This window comes from Oreochromis aureus, linkage group 11, assembly GCF_013358895.1.
Source record: "Oreochromis aureus strain Israel breed Guangdong linkage group 11, ZZ_aureus, whole genome shotgun sequence".
NCBI classification, from domain to species: Eukaryota; Metazoa; Chordata; class Actinopteri; order Cichliformes; family Cichlidae; genus Oreochromis; species Oreochromis aureus.
In genome coordinates, this window is record NC_052952.1 from 34,324,339 (window position 1) to 34,345,711 (window position 21,373).

Sequence of the window (21,373 nt, forward strand, 5' to 3'; positions counted from 1 at the left end):
CAGGAGATTCAGCTCTTACATGTCTCTCTCTTTGTCTCTCCTTCAGTATCTTTGGTTACTTTTCTTGTGATGGTAAGAATGTTTGGCTTGAGCTCTTGTATGTCTGTTTTTCCCTCATCTGTGAGTCACTCTTTGCCTTCCTGGGTAATAATTTGCATCTCTTTATCCATACTGTAAATTTACAATGCTGTTTTTACTGGTGGGTTGCTATCATTTGTAAGGCACCAGTGGCTCACCTAAGGGCCCTGGGAATGGTTTATATACACAGTGTTTTATGTATAGTATGCAATTTTAATCAGAAAACATTTCCTCTTCTATAACACTCACAATCCTCCACCCGTCATGCACACAATAACAATTATTTCCTTGTCAGCAGTCACTCAAATGAATTATGCTGCTCTCAATTGTTTTTACATCACGTTTGATAAAAAGCAGGGTTTTTTCACATTAATGTTCCAGCTGGTAAAAATCCAACCATGCAGCAACTTCTGTGCGTGAAGAAATGAAGGCACCGCCAGAGTGGCAGAGAAAGTGCAGTTCCTCTAATGGCCACTTGTCATGTCCTCTTAGTCATGTTTGTGACGTTGGTGCTTTTCGGGGCATTTTAAATGCAATGATCACACATAAGTTTGCTCGTTTTGTGGTTAATTCTACTAACAGAGTCTTTGCTCTTGTTTTGGTGAGTTAAACTGTATTTTCTGTGTTACTTAGCATTAATTAGGCAGGTATCCTTGTTCAATTAAGTCATACTATTTTTTTTTCTTTTGCTGATAAAGCTGAAATCTTTGCTACATTCCTCTTTTATGCAGACATTTTTGGATCCAACACCAAGCTACACATGCAGGATTTGAATGGAAGAGGCAAACAGGCTAAAAGTACTGAGCTAATGTAGTCAGTTTACTACCACTGAGGTAAACAGAAACCAAATTACAAGAAGCCTGACTAGACAGGAGTGTATTATTCCTTTCAGTTCTTTTGGTCCGTCTGCATTTTCTGTAAAGGCTGTGGAACACTGTACGCATCAACATCAGAGAGCAGAATACAAATTTTCAAACATCAGTTTTATCAGCATTGATTTGGTTTTATTCTCCCGTTTCCACCTTGCTTTCTTTTTGTATGAGTTTTCTGTTATGTTTTGTTCTTCTTTCTAACTTTTATTTGTTTCTATAATATTGTTCTGTAATATTATATATTGTTTTGTTTTTAGGTTGCTTTTAAGATCTAGCTGGGGACTACAGATGAAAATCAGCCCATGGCTAACTCTGGTGCATTCACAGAAATTTTTATTGATGTGCACTGTCTTTATCTAGCAGTACGCATCTAAACAATAATGTGGCTAAAATGTTATTTCAGGACTACAAAATTAGGCCATCCTCTTATCCATCCCATCCTCACCTATCCTCCCAGGTATCCCTGCTGCATGTGTGTGCAGATTTAGCTTCACAAACCTCTCAAACAACGTTTATATGTGTGACTAAGGAGATGCACACCAGCTTACAACTCTCTAGCTTTCTCCTCACAGTGCCAACTGTTAACTGCATGAATGACATACAGGTGAAGGTTTTAGCTTGCTGACAAAGAAAATTATGAGAAAGAATACGAAGCACCTTTTATATCTAATGAAATGAAAACAAGACTACAATACATATACCTGGCATGGAAATTATCGGACTAAAATGCTTTTGGTATAATATCTGGGTTCTTGTTGTTTGTCAGCTGGTTTGGTTGGAGTGTTTTAATATGTGAATAAAGTTTGGTTAGTTTTTCTTAAAGTAGATGGTCTTCAGTGTTTGTGAGTTTCAACACTGGAATGAAATGTATTTCTTCCTGTTTCAAATTCAGCAAACTGGTCTATACATTTACCGACACATTAGGTTCACAGAATCATAAGAGGAAGGGAAGAAAAATTATTATGTAAAATAATTAATAGATGATGTTAAAGGTGAGCCGGTGATTCGTGTGAAATGCTTGACTTGAAAAGAAACACATGCCAAATTTCAGAGAGATTTAAAATCACCCTGGTTGTTTCTGGGTCTCCAAATAATCTAAATACCGTTCAAACGGACCTCAGAAACCTTAAAGTGTGGAGAGGGAGGAAACGCAGCCGCCTCAAAAATATCAAATATAATCGTCTGTAAAGTCGAGCGCAAACACTTCCACCGCTGTCCTCCTGACTCCTTGTGGCATTTCTACTTAAACACACAAAATCCACCGATACGCTGAGTGACCGGCGGAATCGCACATGCTGCACTGAGGTCAGCTGAGTGGGTTTAACTTTTAAACACACATCACGTTTGAGTGATAAAAGCAGTGCAGCTCACAGATGGCAGCTTTTAAGCGAGTCCCATTTTCAACAGCTGAAGCACATCTAAAAGCAGTATATGATCATTTAACAAATTACATATTATGATGTTGTTGTAAACAGATTCAAGTATTGGTACTTGTGTAAGTGGAGGATTGTGCACAAAAAGATAACGAATGACAACACTGTAAAACACTTACATGGTGTAAAATATGTCTAACTGCTCACAAAGACTCCACATTAAATTAATAAACAGGTTTAAATAGCTTTTAACTACATTTACAGTTTAAAAAATATGAAATGTTTGCAGAGCGCTTATAAACCAGGTGGTTCCGACCTGCAGGGGCTTAATGGATATAACCAGCAGGGGAGAAGTGAGGGTTGAGACAATGGGAAACACTGTTTTAAATTCTTTGGTCTTAAAAAAACAGGTAATGAAAAATGTTCACACCTGAGGTGCAGAGTCAAATATTTAAAGATATTCATTACATTAACAAATGTTCTTTAGAACATTTTAACTTTTCCACATTTTTTTATATCCTGAAAATTATAAAGTTCATTTCTTTCTCGTGAGTGTCCACATGACCATAACAGGCAGCGCAGGTGAAAGTCGGTGTTACTACTTTGGACTCAAGCACAGCATTTAGAGAAATATTCAGATGTTTTGTTATGATACTCAAAACTGAGTGTGGTGCATCCCGCTTCTGTCAGTGTTCCTGCTCGCACAACTTCACTCCACCTGTGCCTGACTGAATTTAATGGGCATAATTAGGAAAAGAACAGATGCTGTAAGGTCTCAAACTCAACCCCCAAAAAACAGGATACTCTTCAAGTAATACTCAAATGGAGGAAGTTTGGAGGAAGTTTCTCTTTTTGGAGATGGAAGGAGCCAGAGTGCAGCACTCCTCTACTCCCCGCTTTATGGTAGAGATGGCCAACGGAAGCCCTTCCTCACTAAAAGACAATTGACAGTCTGCTGGGAGTTTCCTAAAAGGCACCTAAAAGACTTCCAGACCACAAAAAACAAGTCCTCCAGTCTGATCAAACAAAGACTGAACCACTTGGCCACATTTCCCATCAGCACGTGGAGGAAGCCAAAAGCTGAGCTCAATAACACTATCCCTACAGTCAGACAGTGAAAGCAGCTTAACAGTGTTTCTGTCTGCAACAAGACTAAGATAATATAAGTATTCATACGTATTCAGCCCAGTCAAGATAAAGGTAAAGATGGAAAAACAGAGAGTAATCTTGAATGAAAACTCTCAGGCTGAGGTGAGGATTTACATTTCAATGACCCAAAGCAGTCAGAAAAACACAGAAGTGGTTTTGGTGAAAGTGAAAATCTCAGTGTCCCGGCAGCATCTTGTGCATCTCTGCTCAAAAACTCGTTGAGCTGCCTGGCAAAGCTTGGACAATTCTCCCAAAAAGGAAAGCAGGAACCTCCAAAACGTGCCAAATTTGTAGAATTGTTCAAAGAAGCCTTCAGTTTTTGCCGCATATTGGAAGGTCTCGATATATGTGAAGGTCTGAAAATAAAAAACTAGTCCCAGTAAAACCGTTAGGACAGTGATGACCTCTGACTGCTAATGTGTCTGGGTGTTTTGGCTCTATGATGTGCAGCATCAGCACAGTGTAGGCAGTGTGGACACATAAAGTCTTCCCTTATCTGGAGAGACAACGTGAGAGAGCTTATGAAACTCTGTGGGAGTAGAGTTCTCTTTGATATCAAGTGAAATTAGTAAAATAACAAATAATTGTGTCAATATTTCATACTATTCACCTCAACAATTATTCCTGCACAAGGGCAAATCTGATCTCCTGATAAATTCAATGACAAAATGCTTTATCCAAGTACTAATAGGAGGGTATGAGTACTCTCTTAGTCTTTTATGACGTTTAGATGAAATAACTCAAAAAGTTGAATTAAGCATCAAATGAGTCTGAAACGTAGCAACATGTGAAAAAAACCTACAAACTTTCCAAATGCAGTAAATCAGCCGAACAAATCAGCAAACATTCACATGTCACAGCCAGAAACAGTTTTTCTTTTAGCACTTGCTCTTTAAAAATACTTCAGCTTGTAAATGACAGCAATTAATCAAGGATAAAACATTTATTTAATCAAATAATTGATTAATCGGCTATTCATTTTAGCTTTAGTGATGAATGAATCATATTTATCTGCTTCCGTTTGCGTTGCGTGCTGTAACACTGTCACACTTTGATGGCTCGCTGAGACATTTTCTTACTGAGATTTTCGGGGCTTCTGCTGTAAAAAAAAGGCAATGAGGTGTTTGTAATAACTTCTTTTGTTGCGTCTCTGCTGCCTTTCATCCAGTACTTTTTCTGAGCCACACAGACGAGGAACATATTCAAAGGCTAATATTTGTTGGGAAAATCTACAACACACTTTATGATCACAGAAAGGATCAGCATTTTGTTCAGCAGGCATGGTCTGATGTGGAGTTCGTACTGTTACATACCGAAGAAAGCGGTTCAGGTCTCCGTGTCTCATGTATTCAAACACCATGGCCAGCGGCTCTCCGTCGGTACAGACGCCGTAGAACCGCACAATGTGCTGGTGTTGGAGCACCGTCAGCAGCTCCGCCTCCCGCTGGAAGTCCTGCCGGGTGGACTCATTTGCGTCCTTCAGAGTCTGTGAATACGCGCAGATTGTACTTTTCCATTAACACTAGAAGCTCTATTGTAGTAAACAATTGACCAGGCACTCAGCTGCAGCTCTGGTCCTTATTTACTGCTTTTTTTGGGGTCAAAAATGAACGACACTGTATTCAAATTCAAAGTCTTTACTTCTTTACTGTGATGTTACAGCTGCCTCCTTATCACACAGCTAAGGAAATAATATTAGTTACTTATGTGACGAACAGCTGAATGTATTCATTTGTTATGACATAATAATGAGGCTTTACTTAAATGTAATTATTATTGTTATTATTTTTGTTTGTAAATTATTTTATAAATACAACATGACAATACAACAACACTCTCTCTTGTCCCCCCCCTCTCTCTCTCTCTCTCACACTCTCTCCAGATATATATATATACTGTATATATATATATGGAGAGAGAGAGCGAGAGAAAGAGAGAATATGAAGACTTAATGTTTTTAAAATTTGTGAAACTGTCGTGTGATATAATTTTGGCACCAAAATCTCTGAGGGAAAAATGTGGAAAAAAGATGAGGATGTTCAATCTGTCTGGCATTATAAAAATGAATTTTTAGATTTCATTTTTAACTTACTGAACGATAATAGATATCTGAATAATATTTCTGCACATAAAGAAAAATAAATATATACAGATAAATGAATAAATGTTTCTGATGAGAGGCCCTCATTCTGCTTGAGAAATTAAACCATTAACTCATTATTTAAAGTGAGCCTTTTATGGTTTTCCTCATTTTTTGGTCAAACATATCAGACTTGAGGCAGTTTTTTCTGTTCTTGGCTCTGTGTGATGTCACGAGTGGATCCCTCAGACCAGCAGCTCTGGCTGTGAGCAGAACAGCTGATCTGATATTTTGTTTGCAAGGAGCAAAGACCAAAGAAAGTTAAAGTTAATGTTTCCAGACATATGAATTAGTTTTGCTATTCTTGTTGGCTAAAGTCGTCTCTGTTTCTGTCATTCAGACACCTGCCACAGCCTGTCAGGGACTGTGTTTGGGCTTTTAGACAGGGGTAAAGAAAAGCATTAAAAAAGAATAAATAAATAAAAAGCAGAGTGTTGGATTTATAGCAAAATACACTAATACAAATGACTTTGAACTGTGACAAAGCTAGTGCAGGTGAAAAATAAAAATTTGAATTCTTCCTTTTAAAATTTCGAAAGTTACAAATCAACAGATGTTGTGGAGCATAAAAGGAGACTGTCTGTTTAATACATTTTAAAAACAGTTTTATTCTTTGTCTGGGCCTCGAATTTCCCTCCTCAGATCACTGACGATGTGTTATAAAAGCATATGTCTGATTAATGGGATGATAAATCTGAGCCGAGCCATATTCACCATCGCGTTTTTTAATCCGCTGCGGTTTGCATTAACGTGTTGTAACACGAGCCGTGTAGTACATCAGCTGACTGTTCTTAAACAAAAACAACTCTCTGAAACCGCAGGATGTAATTTCAGCATGTGAGTGTATTAACTGTAAGTGCACTGTAGCGTCATGTTTGTTAGTGCTAAGAGCCTTAATGAGGACTTTTAGGGTTTTAGTTTTTTTTAACATAGCGTAGGATAAAAGCAGACTGACACACAGATATTGTCCTAAAGTCTTAAACTGCAAGCCAGTGATATAAGAATAGTGAATTTTACCGTTTGCATAGCAAAAAAAAGGGAACTTGGCGTTACGCTCAATTGTATTAAATAAGCTAATCAGGTTTAAAAGCCAAATGCTGCAGTAATAATCTTTTTTGTGCATTGTAGTTTTGTCAATCATTTCAACATCCTCTGCTCTGCTGCTCAGACCTCATGCTAACTGCTGACATTTTCACTACCGATGCCAATGAACAAAGCCGGATTAATGGTTAAATTACCTTTTAAAAACGGTGGAGAAGATTTTTTTTTTTGGCAGCTACTCACCTTGATGGCTACGAGCATCTTGTCGTTGTCGGGGCTGAGGTTTGCACACTCTGCCAGGTAGACTTTGCCAAACGCTCCTTCCCCCAGCTCCCACTTCAAAACAATATCCTGCCTTTTAATATGCTGGACACCTGAAATCATAAAAACACAAATGACTTAAAAGAAATCTGGGGAAATTCCAAAGATTATCCACCTCAAGCATATAATACAATATTTTCATAAATCCTCCTTTTTTGAGAGACAGGATGAAATTTAAATTAAATCAGAAATCCTGAAAACTTTCACAAAGTCATTTCAAGTCTGAGTAAGCCACAAAGCCCTTTGCTAATCTCAACAACACCAAATAATCCAGGATAATCACCAGGAAAATTAAGGCTCGCTGGTGCAGCCGATGGAAGGCAGTGAAATAGATGTAGAAGGGTGAGAGTGACAGAAACCGAAAGCAAAACAAAGTAGAGAGCATTCACTCGATGGAGAAGTGACACTGAGTTAGATTTATTTCAGAATCTGCCTCAATTCAGTCAGGTGTGTTAAAATGAAAAGTGGTTCATGTCTTTGGGTTGGTAGTGGAGGGATTCCATTAAGCTATAATGCAGATACGGTGGCTTGCAAAAGTATTCGGCCCCCTTGAACTTTCCCACATTTTGTCACATTACAGCCACAAACATGAATCAATGTTATTGGAATTCCACGTGAAAGACCAACACAAAGTGGTGTACACGTGAGAAGTGGAACGAAAATCATACATGATTCCAAACATTTTTTTTACAAATAAATAACTGCAAAGTGGGGTGTGCGTAATTATTCAGCCCCCTTTGGTCTGAGTGCAGTCAGTTGCCTGTAGACTTTGCCTGATGAGTGCTAATGACTAAATAGAGTGCACCTGTGTGTAATCTAATGTCAGTACAAATACAGCTGCTCTGTGACGGCCTCAGAGGTTGTCTAAGAGAATATTGGGAGCAACAACACCATGAAGTCCAAAGAACACACCAGACAGGTCAGGGATAAAGTTATTGAGAAATTTAAAGCAGGCTTAGGCTACAAAAAGATTTCCCAAGCCTTGAACATCCCACGGAGCACTGTTCAAGCCATCATTCAGAAATGGAAGGAGTATGGCACAACTGTAAACCTACTAAGACAAGGCTGTCCACCTAAACTCACAGGCCGAACAAGGAGAGCGCTGATCAGAAATGCAGCCAAGAGGCCCATGGTGACTCTGGACGAGCTGCAGAGATCTACAGCTCAGGTGGGGGAATCTGTCCATAGGACAACTATTAGTCGTGCACTGCACAAAGTTGGCCTTTATGGAAGAGTGGCAAGAAGAAAGCCATTGTTAACAGAAAACCATAAGAAGTCCCGTTTGCAGTTTGCCAGAAGCCATGTGGGGGACACAGCAAACATGTGGAAGAAGGTGCTCTGGTCAGATGAGACCAAAATGGAACTTTTTGGCCAAAATGCAAAACAGGGGGATCACACTTCTCAGCCTCCCTGGGAAAGTCTATGCCAGGGTGCTGGAAAGGAGAGTTCATCCGCTACTCGAACCTCGGATACAGGAGGAACAATGCGGTTTTCGTCCTGGTCGCGGAACACTGGACCAGCTCTTTATCCTCTCAAGGTGTCTGGCCCATTGCTACGGGCCATTCGATCCCTATACAACCGTTGCAAGAGTTTGGTTCGCATTGCCGGCAATAAGTCGGACTCGTTCCCGGTGGGTGATGGGCTCCGCCAGGGCTGCCCTTTGTCACCGGTTCTGTTCATAATTTTATGGACAGGATTTCTAAGGCGCAGCCAAGTGGTGGAGGGCTTTTGCTCGGTGGCCTCAGAATCTCATCTCTGCTTTTTTGCGGATGATGTGGTTCTGTTGGCTTCATCAGGTGAAGGCCTCCAGCTCGCACTGGAACGGTTCGCAGCCGAGTGTGAAGCAGCGGGAATGAGGATCAGCACCTCCAAATCTGAGGCCATGGTTCTCAGCCGGAAAAGGATGGAGTGCCCACTCCGGGTCGGGATGAGTTCCTGCCCCAAGTGGAGGAGTTCAAGTATCTCGGGTCTTGTTCGCGAGTGATGGGAGAAGGGAGCCGGAGATCGACAGACGGATTGGTGCTGCGGCTGCAGTGATGCGGACGCTGCACTGGTCCGTCGTGGTGAAGAGGGAGCTGAGTGTAAAAGCGAAGCTCTCAATTTACCGGTCGATCTACGCCCTACCTCACCTATGGCCACGAGCTGTGGGTAGTGACCGAAAGAACGAGATCGCGGATACAAGCGGCAGAAATGAGCTTCCTCCGAAGGGTGGCTGGCCTCTCCCTTAGAGATAGGGTGAGAAGTTCGGCCATCCGGGAGGGGCTCAGAGTAGAGCCGCTGCTCCTCCACATCGAAAGGAGCCAGTTGAGGTGGTTCGGGCATCTGACAAGGATGCCTCCTGGGCCCTCCTGGGTGAGGTGTTCCAGGCATGTCCCACCGGGAGGAGGCCCAGGGCAGACCCAGGACACGCTGGAGAGATTATATCTCTCGGCTGGCCTGGGAACGCATTTGGTGTTCCCCGGATAAGCTGGAGGAGGTGGCTGGGGAGAGGGAGGTCTGGGCTTCTCTGCTTAGGCTGCTGCCCCCGCGACCCGGCCTCAGATAAAGCGGATGAAGATGGATGGATGGATGGATGGATGGATGGATGCACTGCACATCACTCTGAACACACCATCCCCACTGTCACATATGGTGGTGGCAGCATCATGCTCTGGGGGTGCTTCTCTTCAGCAGGGACAGGGAAGCTGGTCAGAGTTGATGGGAAGATGGATGGAGCCAAATACAGGGCAATCTTGGAAGAAAACCTCTTGGAGTCTGCAAAAGACTTGAGACTGGGGCAGAGGTTCACCTTCCAGCAGGACAACGACCCTAAACATAAAGCCAGGGCAACAATGGAATGGTTTAAAACAAAACATATCCATGTGTTAGAATGGCCCAGTCAAAGTCCAGATCTAAATCCAATCGAGAATCTGTGGCAAGATCTGAAAACTGCTGTTCACAAACGCTGTCCATCTAATCTGACTGAGCTAGAGCTGTTTTGCAAAGAAGAATGGGCAAAGATTTCAGTCTGTAGATGTGCAAAGCTGGTAGAGACATACCCTAAAAGACTGGCAGCTGTAATTGCAGCAAAAGGTGGTTCTACAAAGTATTGACTCAGGGGGCTGAATAATTACGCACACCCCACTTTGCAGTTATTTATTTGTAAAAAATGTTTGGAATCATGTATGATTTTCGTTCCACTTCTCACGTGTACACCACTTTATGTTAGTCTTTCACGTGGAATTCCAATAACATTGATTCATGTTTGTGGCTGTAATGTGACAAAATGTGGGAAAGTTCAAGGGGGACGAATACTTTTGCAAGCCACTGTAGTGTGAAGTATCCACCAACTGGTTTTTACCAAGCCTGGTCTTAACTTCAAAGTTGGCCTTTGTTAAGACTGGATTTAAATTGGACTTCACATAAGTCCCTTGAACAAATTTAAGCCCAGTCTGAACTACAGCCAGTCTTAGCAATGTACAATCATGTCAATGCAAAATACACATGGTGTGATTTTGGAATTTCATTTTCAAAACTGCATAAATGTACAAACAACACAAACAACTCGCCTCCTCAGACATGCACATATTTGAGATCATTGACAGAATGTAGTGGCTGCTGTCCAGACATTAAAGGGTTAAGCTTAGAGGCGAAACTGCTGTAGCTACTCATGTCGTACGTTACTGCCTTTAAGTACAAGACGTGTTTAGAGCCAAACGGTATCCAGAGAATTGTAGGTCAAGCTAAGCAATCAAACAAAAGTGGTTATCAACTCAATAGGTCAGCCCAGAGTTTCCCAACATAGCAGTGAGCACGTTCACATGAAAGAGTTGGTGTTGGAAGCATCTCACCAGTGTGACTGATGGACTGGAAGCAGAGCAGCAGATTTTAAAAAGAAAGATAAACAAAGAAGAGGCTAAACAGAGGTTCAGCAACACAAGTGCTGCAGACAAAGCAGGAGTATGAATGTGCGAGTGCTTTGGTCTGTAAGCTGGGAAAAAGATATAATATTAGTTTATGATGCTCACTATGTACTTTACATTATTACAACTCTAACATTACAAAATAATATGTAGATGTGTATTAATTTTTATTCTTTTAGCTCAGTCGTGGTGATGTTTAAGGGTCTAAAAGTAAGAATAATTACATAATTTCCTTAGGGAATGAATAAAAAAAACAGATTTAAAAAACTTTAGAGGCTCTTACTGTCAGTGCAAAGATTTCAGGGAGATCTTTTAGGATTGTAACACTATTTTCTAGAAGATTTATTGATTATGTAATATCTGTCAATCTATTGAACATAACCTGCTCTGGACTAAGTTATATTCAGGCCTACATATATATACCATACCATAGTGGTGGTAGACAAACAGAACAAGACGGCCGTAGTGATAGATGTAGCGGTTCCCAATGACTGCAACATCATAAAGAAGGAACACGAGAAGCTCGTGCATGTATTTTTTAGTCTTCTGCTGGTTATGATGTTCTTAAAAAATATCAAATATAAAATATGATTCATCAGAAAAAAGCCTCTATGCCCTGCTTGCAGTAAAAGTTAACTACACTTCAACAATTCTGTTTACTTTTCTGTGACATTCAAATAAAACATTACAGAAGTTCATCAGCAAGCACTGATGGTGAACGAAACATTCCCAATGAAAAAGCAAATGAATACCTACAATCAAGGTGTCAAAATGCAGTTTTGGGGGAAACATGAGTGTATTCAAACATCTGAAAGGCTCTGCAGTAACACTCACACATGTCTTTGTCTTTGATTATGCTGCAGAAGTACTGTGGATTCTCTACGAAGCTAGACAAGCCAGAGTCTTCATCGGAGGAAGGCGGGCTGGTACCAAAGTTCATGAAGCGCAGTGACACGGCCAGGTCATCCTCCTTCCCCAGAACTGATGATCCTAATGAAACGGAGCAAAGCCAATAAAAATGAGAGAAATGAGACACCTAATCAGTCTCCAACCATCTGTGATTGCAGCAGCCATCAAAAGAAGCAATTCAGAACCCATTTTTCCTTTCGAGGAATTGGCATTCACTATTACCAACTTGGATGCACATTTGTTGGTACCATGGTGACAGATGATGACAAGCTCTAATAATCACCATCATCAACCATGCAGCAATCAGGCCACACTGAAGTGAAAAAAATATGACCATACAGGAAGCCTGGGCGGTTAGCAACCCCCGACTATAGTGCGTATTAAAAGCCAAACAAGTGGGGTCCAAATTGTAAAACCTCACTCAGGAAGGCAAACCACAGAACCCCCAGAGTCCAACACGGTAGAAAATGGAACAACAATAAGAGAGCACAGAAGCGATGGAAGGAAGGAAAGAGGGAGCAGGGTCCACTTAGGCAATCAGGGCCACTTAGGCACTCTGAGAGTGAGAAGGGTGTGTGTGTGTGTGTGTGTGTGTGTGTGTGTGTGTGTGTGTGTGTGTGTGTGTGTGTGTGTTCCTGCATCCATCCATCCATCCATCCATCCAGCCATCCATCCGTCCATCCAGCCATCCTCTTTAATGGCCCTCACCCCGTGGCGGTGGCCAGGGGAGGTTTCTGCCGCCGTTCTCGTGCAGTAATTAAGGCACTTTAGCCGACACAGCGGCTGCCTGCGAGCAAAGTTACAGCTCAGTAGAAATCCTATATTAGTCCGTCTCTCCTGTGCATTACCTTTTAAGAGACTGACAGCACCGTCTGTGATTTGAAACAGTTACTTGGCAGAACATTTGATTGTGACTTATTCCATATACATTCTTCAGAGGTGCACATAGAAAAATCATCTAAAGCCTTAGATTCCTTTTACTCTAATACATCTATATTACTTTTAAAAATCTGCACAATTTTCTCCCATTACAATAACTGAACAAAGAGTTTGGTTGGGGATCCAGGTGTGTTTTGGTGGAAGCAATGAATGCAATCTTCATAGATGCAAAAATATATGTAAAACAGAGCTACTATTGTGCGTTATAGAAAAACCATGTGATTAAAGCCTGTGCTTTATGTGACCACAATCTGTTTGTGTAATGTTTGTGGTCACTTTTTCTTGATGGATGTCTGACAGCATGCCAACAAGGCATAAACCTACCTACTTCTATAATTCATTTATTTTCTAGCACATCAGTGTTTTTCCTACCAAAGCTTTTACTTTCATTTCTCCCTTCGACTCTAAAAGTTCGAGTATGAAAGAGTATGAAAACATGTTTCTGCAATAAATTAAAAAAACCATAATAACCTTTTAGCACATTGTTACTGAAAGAAATACAACTCTTGCAGCCCATCTGGGAACTGTTTTCAACCTTTAGAAACCAAATTACAGGTGATTGAAGTGGTAGGAAGGAGTCTAATTCTGAGCGGAAATGAATATCACTGACTTGTCATGAGGCACATGTGTATGTCTGCCGCTAACCTCAGGCAGATGAGCAGCAGACAGCTGCAGAGGTGCAGCTCACTCAGTCCTCTCAAACTCCTTTTAATACAAAAGTTGTCCCAGTCATATAATTTATTGACATTTGTCATTCATGCACGATACAGTCACAGTAGGTGAGAAGCCTGATATCGCTCTTATATCCTGGGGTTAGATGCCCAGTTTCTCAGGCAGGTTAGAGAATAACTAAAACCATAACTACAGGCCATTTACCATTTACCATTTAAAACCATAACTAGTCCTTTTTCACCTTTCTCCAATCACGATGAAGCAACAGACTTAATATACAATAAGTAGTGAACATTAACAGCCCCATTAAGTTATTTTTTTTAAATCTTTTGACAGAGCTAAGATTCTTATTATGGAAATAGCCGTTAGACTAATTAGAGCTAATTACTGTCTGTGACTGCAGTTGCAATTAAAAGACGAGTGCCATCAGGCTTCTCCTTTAACTTTCATGCCTAATTTCAAGCTTGCAGTCAAACTTAAATAACTTACTGTGAATTCCAAACTTGGAATGATGGCCACATTTGTAGACAACCAAAACCATGATGAGCAGAAGTTTGCAAGCAAACACACCGAGACCCACGGCCACATACACCTGTCAAACAAACATTGTATTTTCAGTCACTAACACTCATTAGCTGCTGCTTTTGCGTTGGGATTGAGAAGTGTTGGCACAGACATACCAAATACATCCGACTCTCTGGGTTTTCTGTGACGTCCATGTCTGATTTGTTTGTAGGACCTGTGGGGAAGGAGTGAGAGCAACAAATAAAATGACATGTAGATCTCCATTCAGTGTTTAAAGGACATGCTGAGATTTTTTATAGACTCAAAATCAACTGAACACTTACTTTGATCCACGACGACTTGCATGTGGGAAAAGCACAAAACACATTTATGAGCAAACAGCACAGAGTACCATGATGCAACATGTGCCTCTCACGGCGCATTCACTCTGTTTAGTTTGGCTATTTCTACATATCAAGCACTGAATCACAATGCAGTAAGGTCGACACCTGTCAGTTCACGACATAGAAAGAATCCCCAGAACTAGTGTGACGATCAATTAGTTTTAAGTGACACTTACATTATTGTCTCTGTCAGGTATCTAATGTGCTCCCTCTTCACTCCTCATCACTTTAACACTGAAGGGCAATAACACACCTTGAGCACTGCTATGAATGCCCAGCACATAACTTGGTACTATCATCATACAGTTTATATAATTCACTCACACTGAAGTCCAGATGATACATTTCTTTATCAACACTTTATATCATTTTCTCCATTCTGTTTTCATTAAGCTCTTCATTTGTTGCATTATTAGTAATGTAAATATATTTGTTTTTCTGTGCCTTTAAATACAGAATACAGAGTTGCAATAAAGCACCTAAGACAAAGTCACTTTGAATCATACTAGGAATGCACATTACTATCATTACAAATCTATGAAGCAAACCTCAGTGTAAAACAAACTGATCAGCTCCTAATTAGATTTAAACAATTAAAATGTGTTTATTGTCATGAAATGCAATGATTTTTTTTAAATAGTAACCTTTCACCACTCAGGGCTTGGAGGACAAGGTGTAGTACTTTGAAAAGGGGTCTCAACATATATATATATCCATATATATATAGATATATATATATATATAAAGACTATAAAGTCTGAACAGGACAAATTGAACAAAACTTTTCTTCCAGTTCTTTTGATTTTCCTAAATATTATTTCTATTATTATTTCTTATATATTCTATATTTTCATCACCCTCCTGTGAATGCAATGTTGCGTTCTCCATTTGTATTTGATGTCTCACATTCAGCGTATGAATGCCACAGGCCTCGTGGCTGTCGCTAAACTGTGATCTGTGCAGCCGATGCTGATAATCATAGTAAAGACGTAGGTAGATGTAGATTTTTGCACATGTAAACTTCCTGGGGCTTCCATGTGTAGTTTGTGGTGATTCTATACAGTTTTCTATGTCCCAGCGACCAACCGTCCAAATAACTGACTGAAGGCTTTTCCAGTATGGCTGCCAGTGGACTTTCCTCCAACCTTGTTGTTACACCCCATCAATGGGCGGCCAAGACACAATATAAAAGGCATCAATCTCCCTTGCCCTCAGCAGCCACAAGAACCACTTGTTAAAGATAATATATGTTGTATTTATTGATCACAGAGCCACAAAAGCAGGAGTTTAAATTAATGTCAGGGTAAGCCAAGGCCAAAACAATAAATGAAACGATAGCAAGTTACCTCCATAAATAACATAACTGCTCAAAATAAAAGGCACGCCCTTCTTCTTCCTTCAAACTTAAACCAAAGACACAAAGCTGCATATGTGGCAGGTTGGCACCAGGAAAGAGTAGATGCCTCCTCTCTAGATGATGGTGGTCATCTTGGTTCCCTATCTAGGAATCACGCTGGTAATCAGTGGTTTCCACTGCAGTGCACGGGCACATACGCTGTTCACTTGATTGATTTTTAAAGTGACATTACTTATAATGCAAAGAAAACCTGGAGATGAAATAAAGATATTTATTCTACACATGATGATTAAGATGTCTGCAAATTCTTTCATCTCTGGTAGGTAATTAATTTTATGTGATTTCCATAGGGAAACCCAGCAGCTATAGTTGATATTATAGGATGATGAACAACTTTTAATGACTTTAATTAATAACATTTAAGTGATTACAAAGATATTAAAGCAAACAGTAAGTTGGTGGCTGAATTAGAACCTTTTACAATTTTGGTATAATATCAGCAGACTTTTAAAGTGGCATTTATCATTAATAACACAAATAATTCTACACATCCAGGTTTTATGTCCCAGCTCATTTGGATAAGGCCTCAAAATAACTGGCCAAATAATGTGCTCAGAGTTGGCTTTCAAGATGTTTCAAGATGGCTGCCAAGTGAGACATGACTCTAGGAGATAATTAGTAATCAGTGAGTAGTTTAGTTTAGAGTAGCAAAACAGGAACTCACATGGAATTATCCCCTCAAAACTGTCAAAGGGGTTCTCCATGAACAACCCAAGTGCGGTGGCCTCATCTCTTCCCAGTTTGTTCTCCACAATCAGAGTGTAGTTGCCATTGTTGATGTGGGTTGGCTTGTCAAGGAAGAGACATCCGTGCTTCACCGATCCATCGCCTGAATCTATGATGGGCTGCGTGTATATGTATCTGGTCTCGTTTAATTTCTTGCCGTTGTAAAGCCAGGTGATGTTCGGTTCGGGATTGCCGTCCACGGCAAACGGAAAACACCAGTGGTGCTGCGGCACAGCATTTTTCAGGAAGTTTATTCTGGCTGGAACTGCAAGGAGACACAGAGTTTTGAGTTTGTGAAGTAGCAGAGCACAGACATAAATGAGTTTCTAAAGAAAAGATGAGCTCCAAACTATCATGTCCTGGTGATTTGATTTAATGTATTTTTAGATGGAAAAATTCAACTGAGAAAGTAAAAAGGTAGTCTGGGAAATAAATCTTTGGCAAGAGTTCAATGAGAATATTGACTCCATTCTCATGTTTGTGTAGTGCAGACAGTTAGCTTAGCTCAGTTCTACTGCATCTGACTAGTTGGTTCCACCCGTTTCCAGTCTTTCAGCTAAGCACTTATATATAATATTATATACAACATAGTCATAATATAATATAATACACCTATAAAGACTCTGTGGTTTTGTGGCTGACTTAAAACACTCTGTCATAGGCAAAACAATCAATCAGAGAAAGATTAACCAATGAAATTACTTCATTGGGAACTTCTCTGGATGAAAGTCAGGAAGTCAGATTTTGTAGTCTATAGCTCACTTAAATTATGACTCAAATTAACATTTTACTGTTTAAGGTCTCAGTCATTTGTTTCAAGTCTTATTATTGCAAGCAACATATCAATCAAAGTTATCAAAGCCGACCCTGACTTAAAAAACAACAAGACACTCGACCTGTGGTCATGTCCATCTTTTGTATACAGTCTAAGATAAGATAAGATAAGATAACCTTTATTAGTCCCACACGTGGGAAATTTGTTTTGTCACAGCAGGAAGTGGACAGTGCAAAAGTTATATAGCAAAATTAGAATAAAATAAAATAAGAATAAATACAGTACACATGCTTGCAACTTTGCCCATACACGAAATACACATAGATACACTTACAGTCAAATAATAATTATATATGTTCAGCCCTGATTTTATGCTGAATGTGCATTTTACTCACACATAACAAAGCAGGTCAGTACTCTATAGGTTGCCTCTGAGTTTCCAAGAATCAATGCTCTCCATCTGCACTGCAAACCTGCGCTGACCTGCTATGAATAATGAAATCCTGGTCGTTGTCGTGCCCCTGACCACAAATGCTACCTGGAAGCTCTTCTGGACATGAAGTTACAGGAAATGGCCTCGTTTAGATCGAACACAACTCTCGACTGCAGAGACCCCTGATGTGCACGAGTCATTCTGCTGCTCTTAACCCGTGACCCAACCCCAGAAAGTGCTGCGCTAAGGAGATACCGAGGCATTCGTCTCTTTACCGAGGGCTCGCTAAAGTCTGTTACACTGAGTGAAAATTAGTGCTATTTATCACATTTAACTAATCATCCATTAGCGACCTCTGCTAATCTTACACAAGCAATTTCACTGCAGGGGTGAAAAGGAAGGCTAGAATTATGTTTAGTGAGCCTGCCAGTTCTCAGACTTCATTGCAGAATTAGACAATGAACATTCTGAAATGTGGCAAACACAATAAATGATTTCTGGCCCCAGTCCAGGTAGAGTCGGTGCTAACTGCATCCTTTGCAGGCAAAACACCAACTTTTGGGACAGTAGATGTTGACAAAAATGATGATTTGCTTTCACCTTTTCAGACTTAGAGTTTAAAAAAAAAAGCATAATTTAGAAAAGCTCTTTTATATGAAAGGGAAGCCACACGAGTACCATGAATCAATGGCACAGAGAGCCACTCAGCAGTAAACACCCACTGTTCTGGGAGGTAATTAAGAGTAATTAAAGGGCTAGCGGTTAACGAGTGTCCATCCACCAGGGGGGCCGATGTTGATAGATTAGCTGCACTAACGCATTTACAGACTGCCAATCACTGCGGATGAAGCGGTTTTCCGGTGTAGGAGGGAAAAGTCCATTAGCACAGGCTCAAATCAGATCTTAGCACGGGTTATCAGCCCCATTTTCCTGATGTTCATTATCTGTCCCTTGATGCTTGTGCATTTGGCCTCAGCTGATTGGCGCCCCTGCTCTTTTTGGCTTTATTTTCTAATGAGTGTCACTGAGTTGGTGATATATGATATTGTTTGGGTAGTATTGTCAGTAATGTATCACTAATGCATCTGACTCTGTCTTCAGTGGGACCGCTGGGTGCTGTCATTCCTCATTGTTCAACTTCCAGATGCACTAATGCATCCGAAAGGAGAAAACAACAGTAAACCTCCAGGGTCAAGCTGCAAGTGTAATTTAAAAGTACACGAGGTGAAGGAGTTCTTTAAGAGCAAGGTGAGGTGAGTTCACTTTCTTTTGTCCTCTCATTGTATCCCTGCATTAAATAGCAAGCCATACCCGCTGCACTTCACTTATACTATTTTAACACTTCTCACCAGTCGCCAGAGTGAGTGGCAGGTGACAGAGAGCTCCATTAGAAGCATGGTGGGTACATACTCATATTTGTAGAGGGGGCATTTAGAAGAAATCAGTGCAGTGCATTTTCCCCTTTCTCTGGCTGTCCACCCTGCCTGCACTAGAAAATGGCCCCAGTGTGCTCTCGCCCTAACCTCCATTAAGCCCGACGATTTGTATTGAGCCTGTGAGCTTTCAAGAGCTTGGTTTTATTTTGCAGGCACTTACACTCAATGTCCAATTGCACCATCCTCTCCCCTGGCCCAGCTTGGTTCTCGGCCTCGCAAGTCAGGTTGTGCAGGTTGTCTTTGGAGGAAACGTTGGTGAGGTAAAGGACCAGCTCCAGCACAGAGTCTCTGCTCTCCTGCAGCTACCGCCGGCACACACAGACAAGGTGTTTAACTACAAATACATCGCTTGGAGGTATACATGTTACAATGATGAAATGAGACCCAATTTACTCTAGTACGGATCAATAGATTAGACAGCCGCATTTGAAGGTGATTTATGTCACTTTAGGCTCAATGTAGCAGATCAGAAATGGCACCACAATGTAAAAACCCTGACTACAATGATACAGCAATTGATTCATGGTAGACCGTACAGAGAAAAACCCAAGAATCAGATGACCCCCTATGAGCAAGCACTTTGGCGACAGTGGGAAGGAAAAACTCCCTTTTAACAGGAAGAAACCTCCAGCAGAACCAGGCTCAGCGAGGGGCGGGGCCATCTGCCACGACCGGTTGGGGAGAGAGACTAAATTTAAAAATGTCTTTTTAAATTTAATAAAAATAAAAACTAATAGAAAGTCAATTTTCATGAGACAGAGCTCTGCTCTGAGCATCATCCAGTCCATCTGTGATCATATGAAGAGGAAAAACTATGACATCCCCCCAAAAAAAGAAAAACTAATTTTGCATTTGTTGAGCACATGCTGAAAATTTTCAACTACCTTGGTAAAAAAGTGAGAGTGGAGGGCCTCGGTCTGCCATCTCACGGTGAGAGTGGGACTTCCTTCCACCTCACATACGAATGTAAGGTTGCCTCCTTCCAGAATCTTATCCTGCGAGGCGGTAATCTTCACCTCAGGCAGGCCTGGGAGTGCAGGACAGACAGCATGAGAGCACATAGCAATAAACACAGGTTGCTGTTGTGATGGTGCAACTAAGTATAGAGTTGAACTCCTCCTGTTTTTTTTTTCAAAGCTCTTTAGAAAAACAGCACAGGGACAAAATCTCTCATATGTTTCCTGGCAACAAGAAGTTCCTGCTGTATGTGATTAGAGCAACAATGTTGAGCCAATTTCTTCCCCACATTTTGGTGTACCTGCTTTTTTGCAGCCTTTTATATCCTGAATAGGAACAAAAACATATTATTATTTTTCACGACAATTTGAAGTAGATGCATTATTTCAAATACTGCTTACAAAACATGATTAAAAAAATATGATGAACTTTACAAAATAAATCTCCACCACATGTGGTTTAACAAATACAAATAAAACGAGTTCTTACATTTTCAACTTCTGCCCTAAAGAAAGATCTATAAGTCGTGTTACAGGCTGTGCATTTCCAGCTCTGTAACTTTTAAGGGGCTCCACTTGAGCCTCGCGTTATTCACATATTTAAAACGTGCTTTTTATCTTGTGTCATTTTCACACATGAATTGTGGAGAATTTCTGAAGAATAAGGTTGGAGAAGAGTTGACCTTTCTCACATGTAGTCCACAGGAAAGACGCTCTCTAAGAAACATTCTCACTTCTCAGAAATACTGGATTAGGCAAGTGTGCTTCTTGCTCGCTCTAAAAGGCTACCCTATTATACTGGCACAATGAGACAGTACACTTTTACTAGTGAGCGTGCAGTTAAAGACTGTTTTATGTGTGATCTGACTGTGTTGGCTCTCACATACAGCACATCTCGACTGGTGTTCAACCTCATAAAAAGTCCAATTTCTTCTGACTGGCTGCTCCTCGCCTGGCTTCCTCCTCATCTCACACACAGCGCAAGAAGCAAAGTTTGGGGCTCAAGTGCCAAGAACGGCAGTTTCTCAAGTGGCCACTTGAGAAGGGCTCCAAAAGCTACACAATCACTATAGACTCCCATAGTTAGAAACCCCAAATCACAGCACTAATAAAGATTTTTAGGCAAACCACAAACAATTATTTAAGTCTACATTTTTAATAACTGACCCATTTGACTAAGTAGAGACTTACCTTTATCAGCTTGAGCGCTTTGATTGACCATCGTCTCTTACAGGCAACTATAAAGCTTTTTTATGCTCTACTTATTTATGTAATTACCAATGAATAACAGTGATGTACAGACTATCCGATAAGATTAGGATTAAG

General features: G+C 40.6%; 1 protein-coding gene across 5 annotated transcripts in view; it reads right to left on the bottom strand.

Moving 5' to 3' along the window:
• ntrk1 (neurotrophic tyrosine kinase, receptor, type 1) overlaps positions 1 to 21,373 on the bottom strand; it is an 88,394-nt gene that overhangs the window by 14,726 nt on the left and 52,295 nt on the right. For 4 of the 5 annotated variants that reach the window (XM_039619434.1, XM_039619431.1, XM_039619436.1 and 1 more), the window contains 9 exons: positions 19,976 to 20,118; positions 19,252 to 19,393; positions 16,386 to 16,712; positions 14,245 to 14,259; positions 14,077 to 14,135; positions 13,886 to 13,988; positions 11,711 to 11,866; positions 6,897 to 7,027; positions 4,786 to 4,958 (listed from right to left, as the gene is read on the bottom strand). In XM_039619434.1, the coding sequence (XP_039475368.1) occupies positions 4,786 to 4,958; positions 6,897 to 7,027; positions 11,711 to 11,866; positions 13,886 to 13,988; positions 14,077 to 14,135; positions 14,245 to 14,259; positions 16,386 to 16,712; positions 19,252 to 19,393; positions 19,976 to 20,118 (1,249 nt within the window). Of the gene's footprint in view, positions 1 to 4,466; positions 4,572 to 4,785; positions 4,959 to 6,896; positions 7,028 to 11,710; positions 11,867 to 13,885; positions 13,989 to 14,076; positions 14,136 to 14,244; positions 14,260 to 16,385; positions 16,713 to 19,251; positions 19,394 to 19,975; positions 20,119 to 21,373 lie in introns of those variants that run through there. The other variant, XM_039619435.1, reaches the window with a different exon arrangement.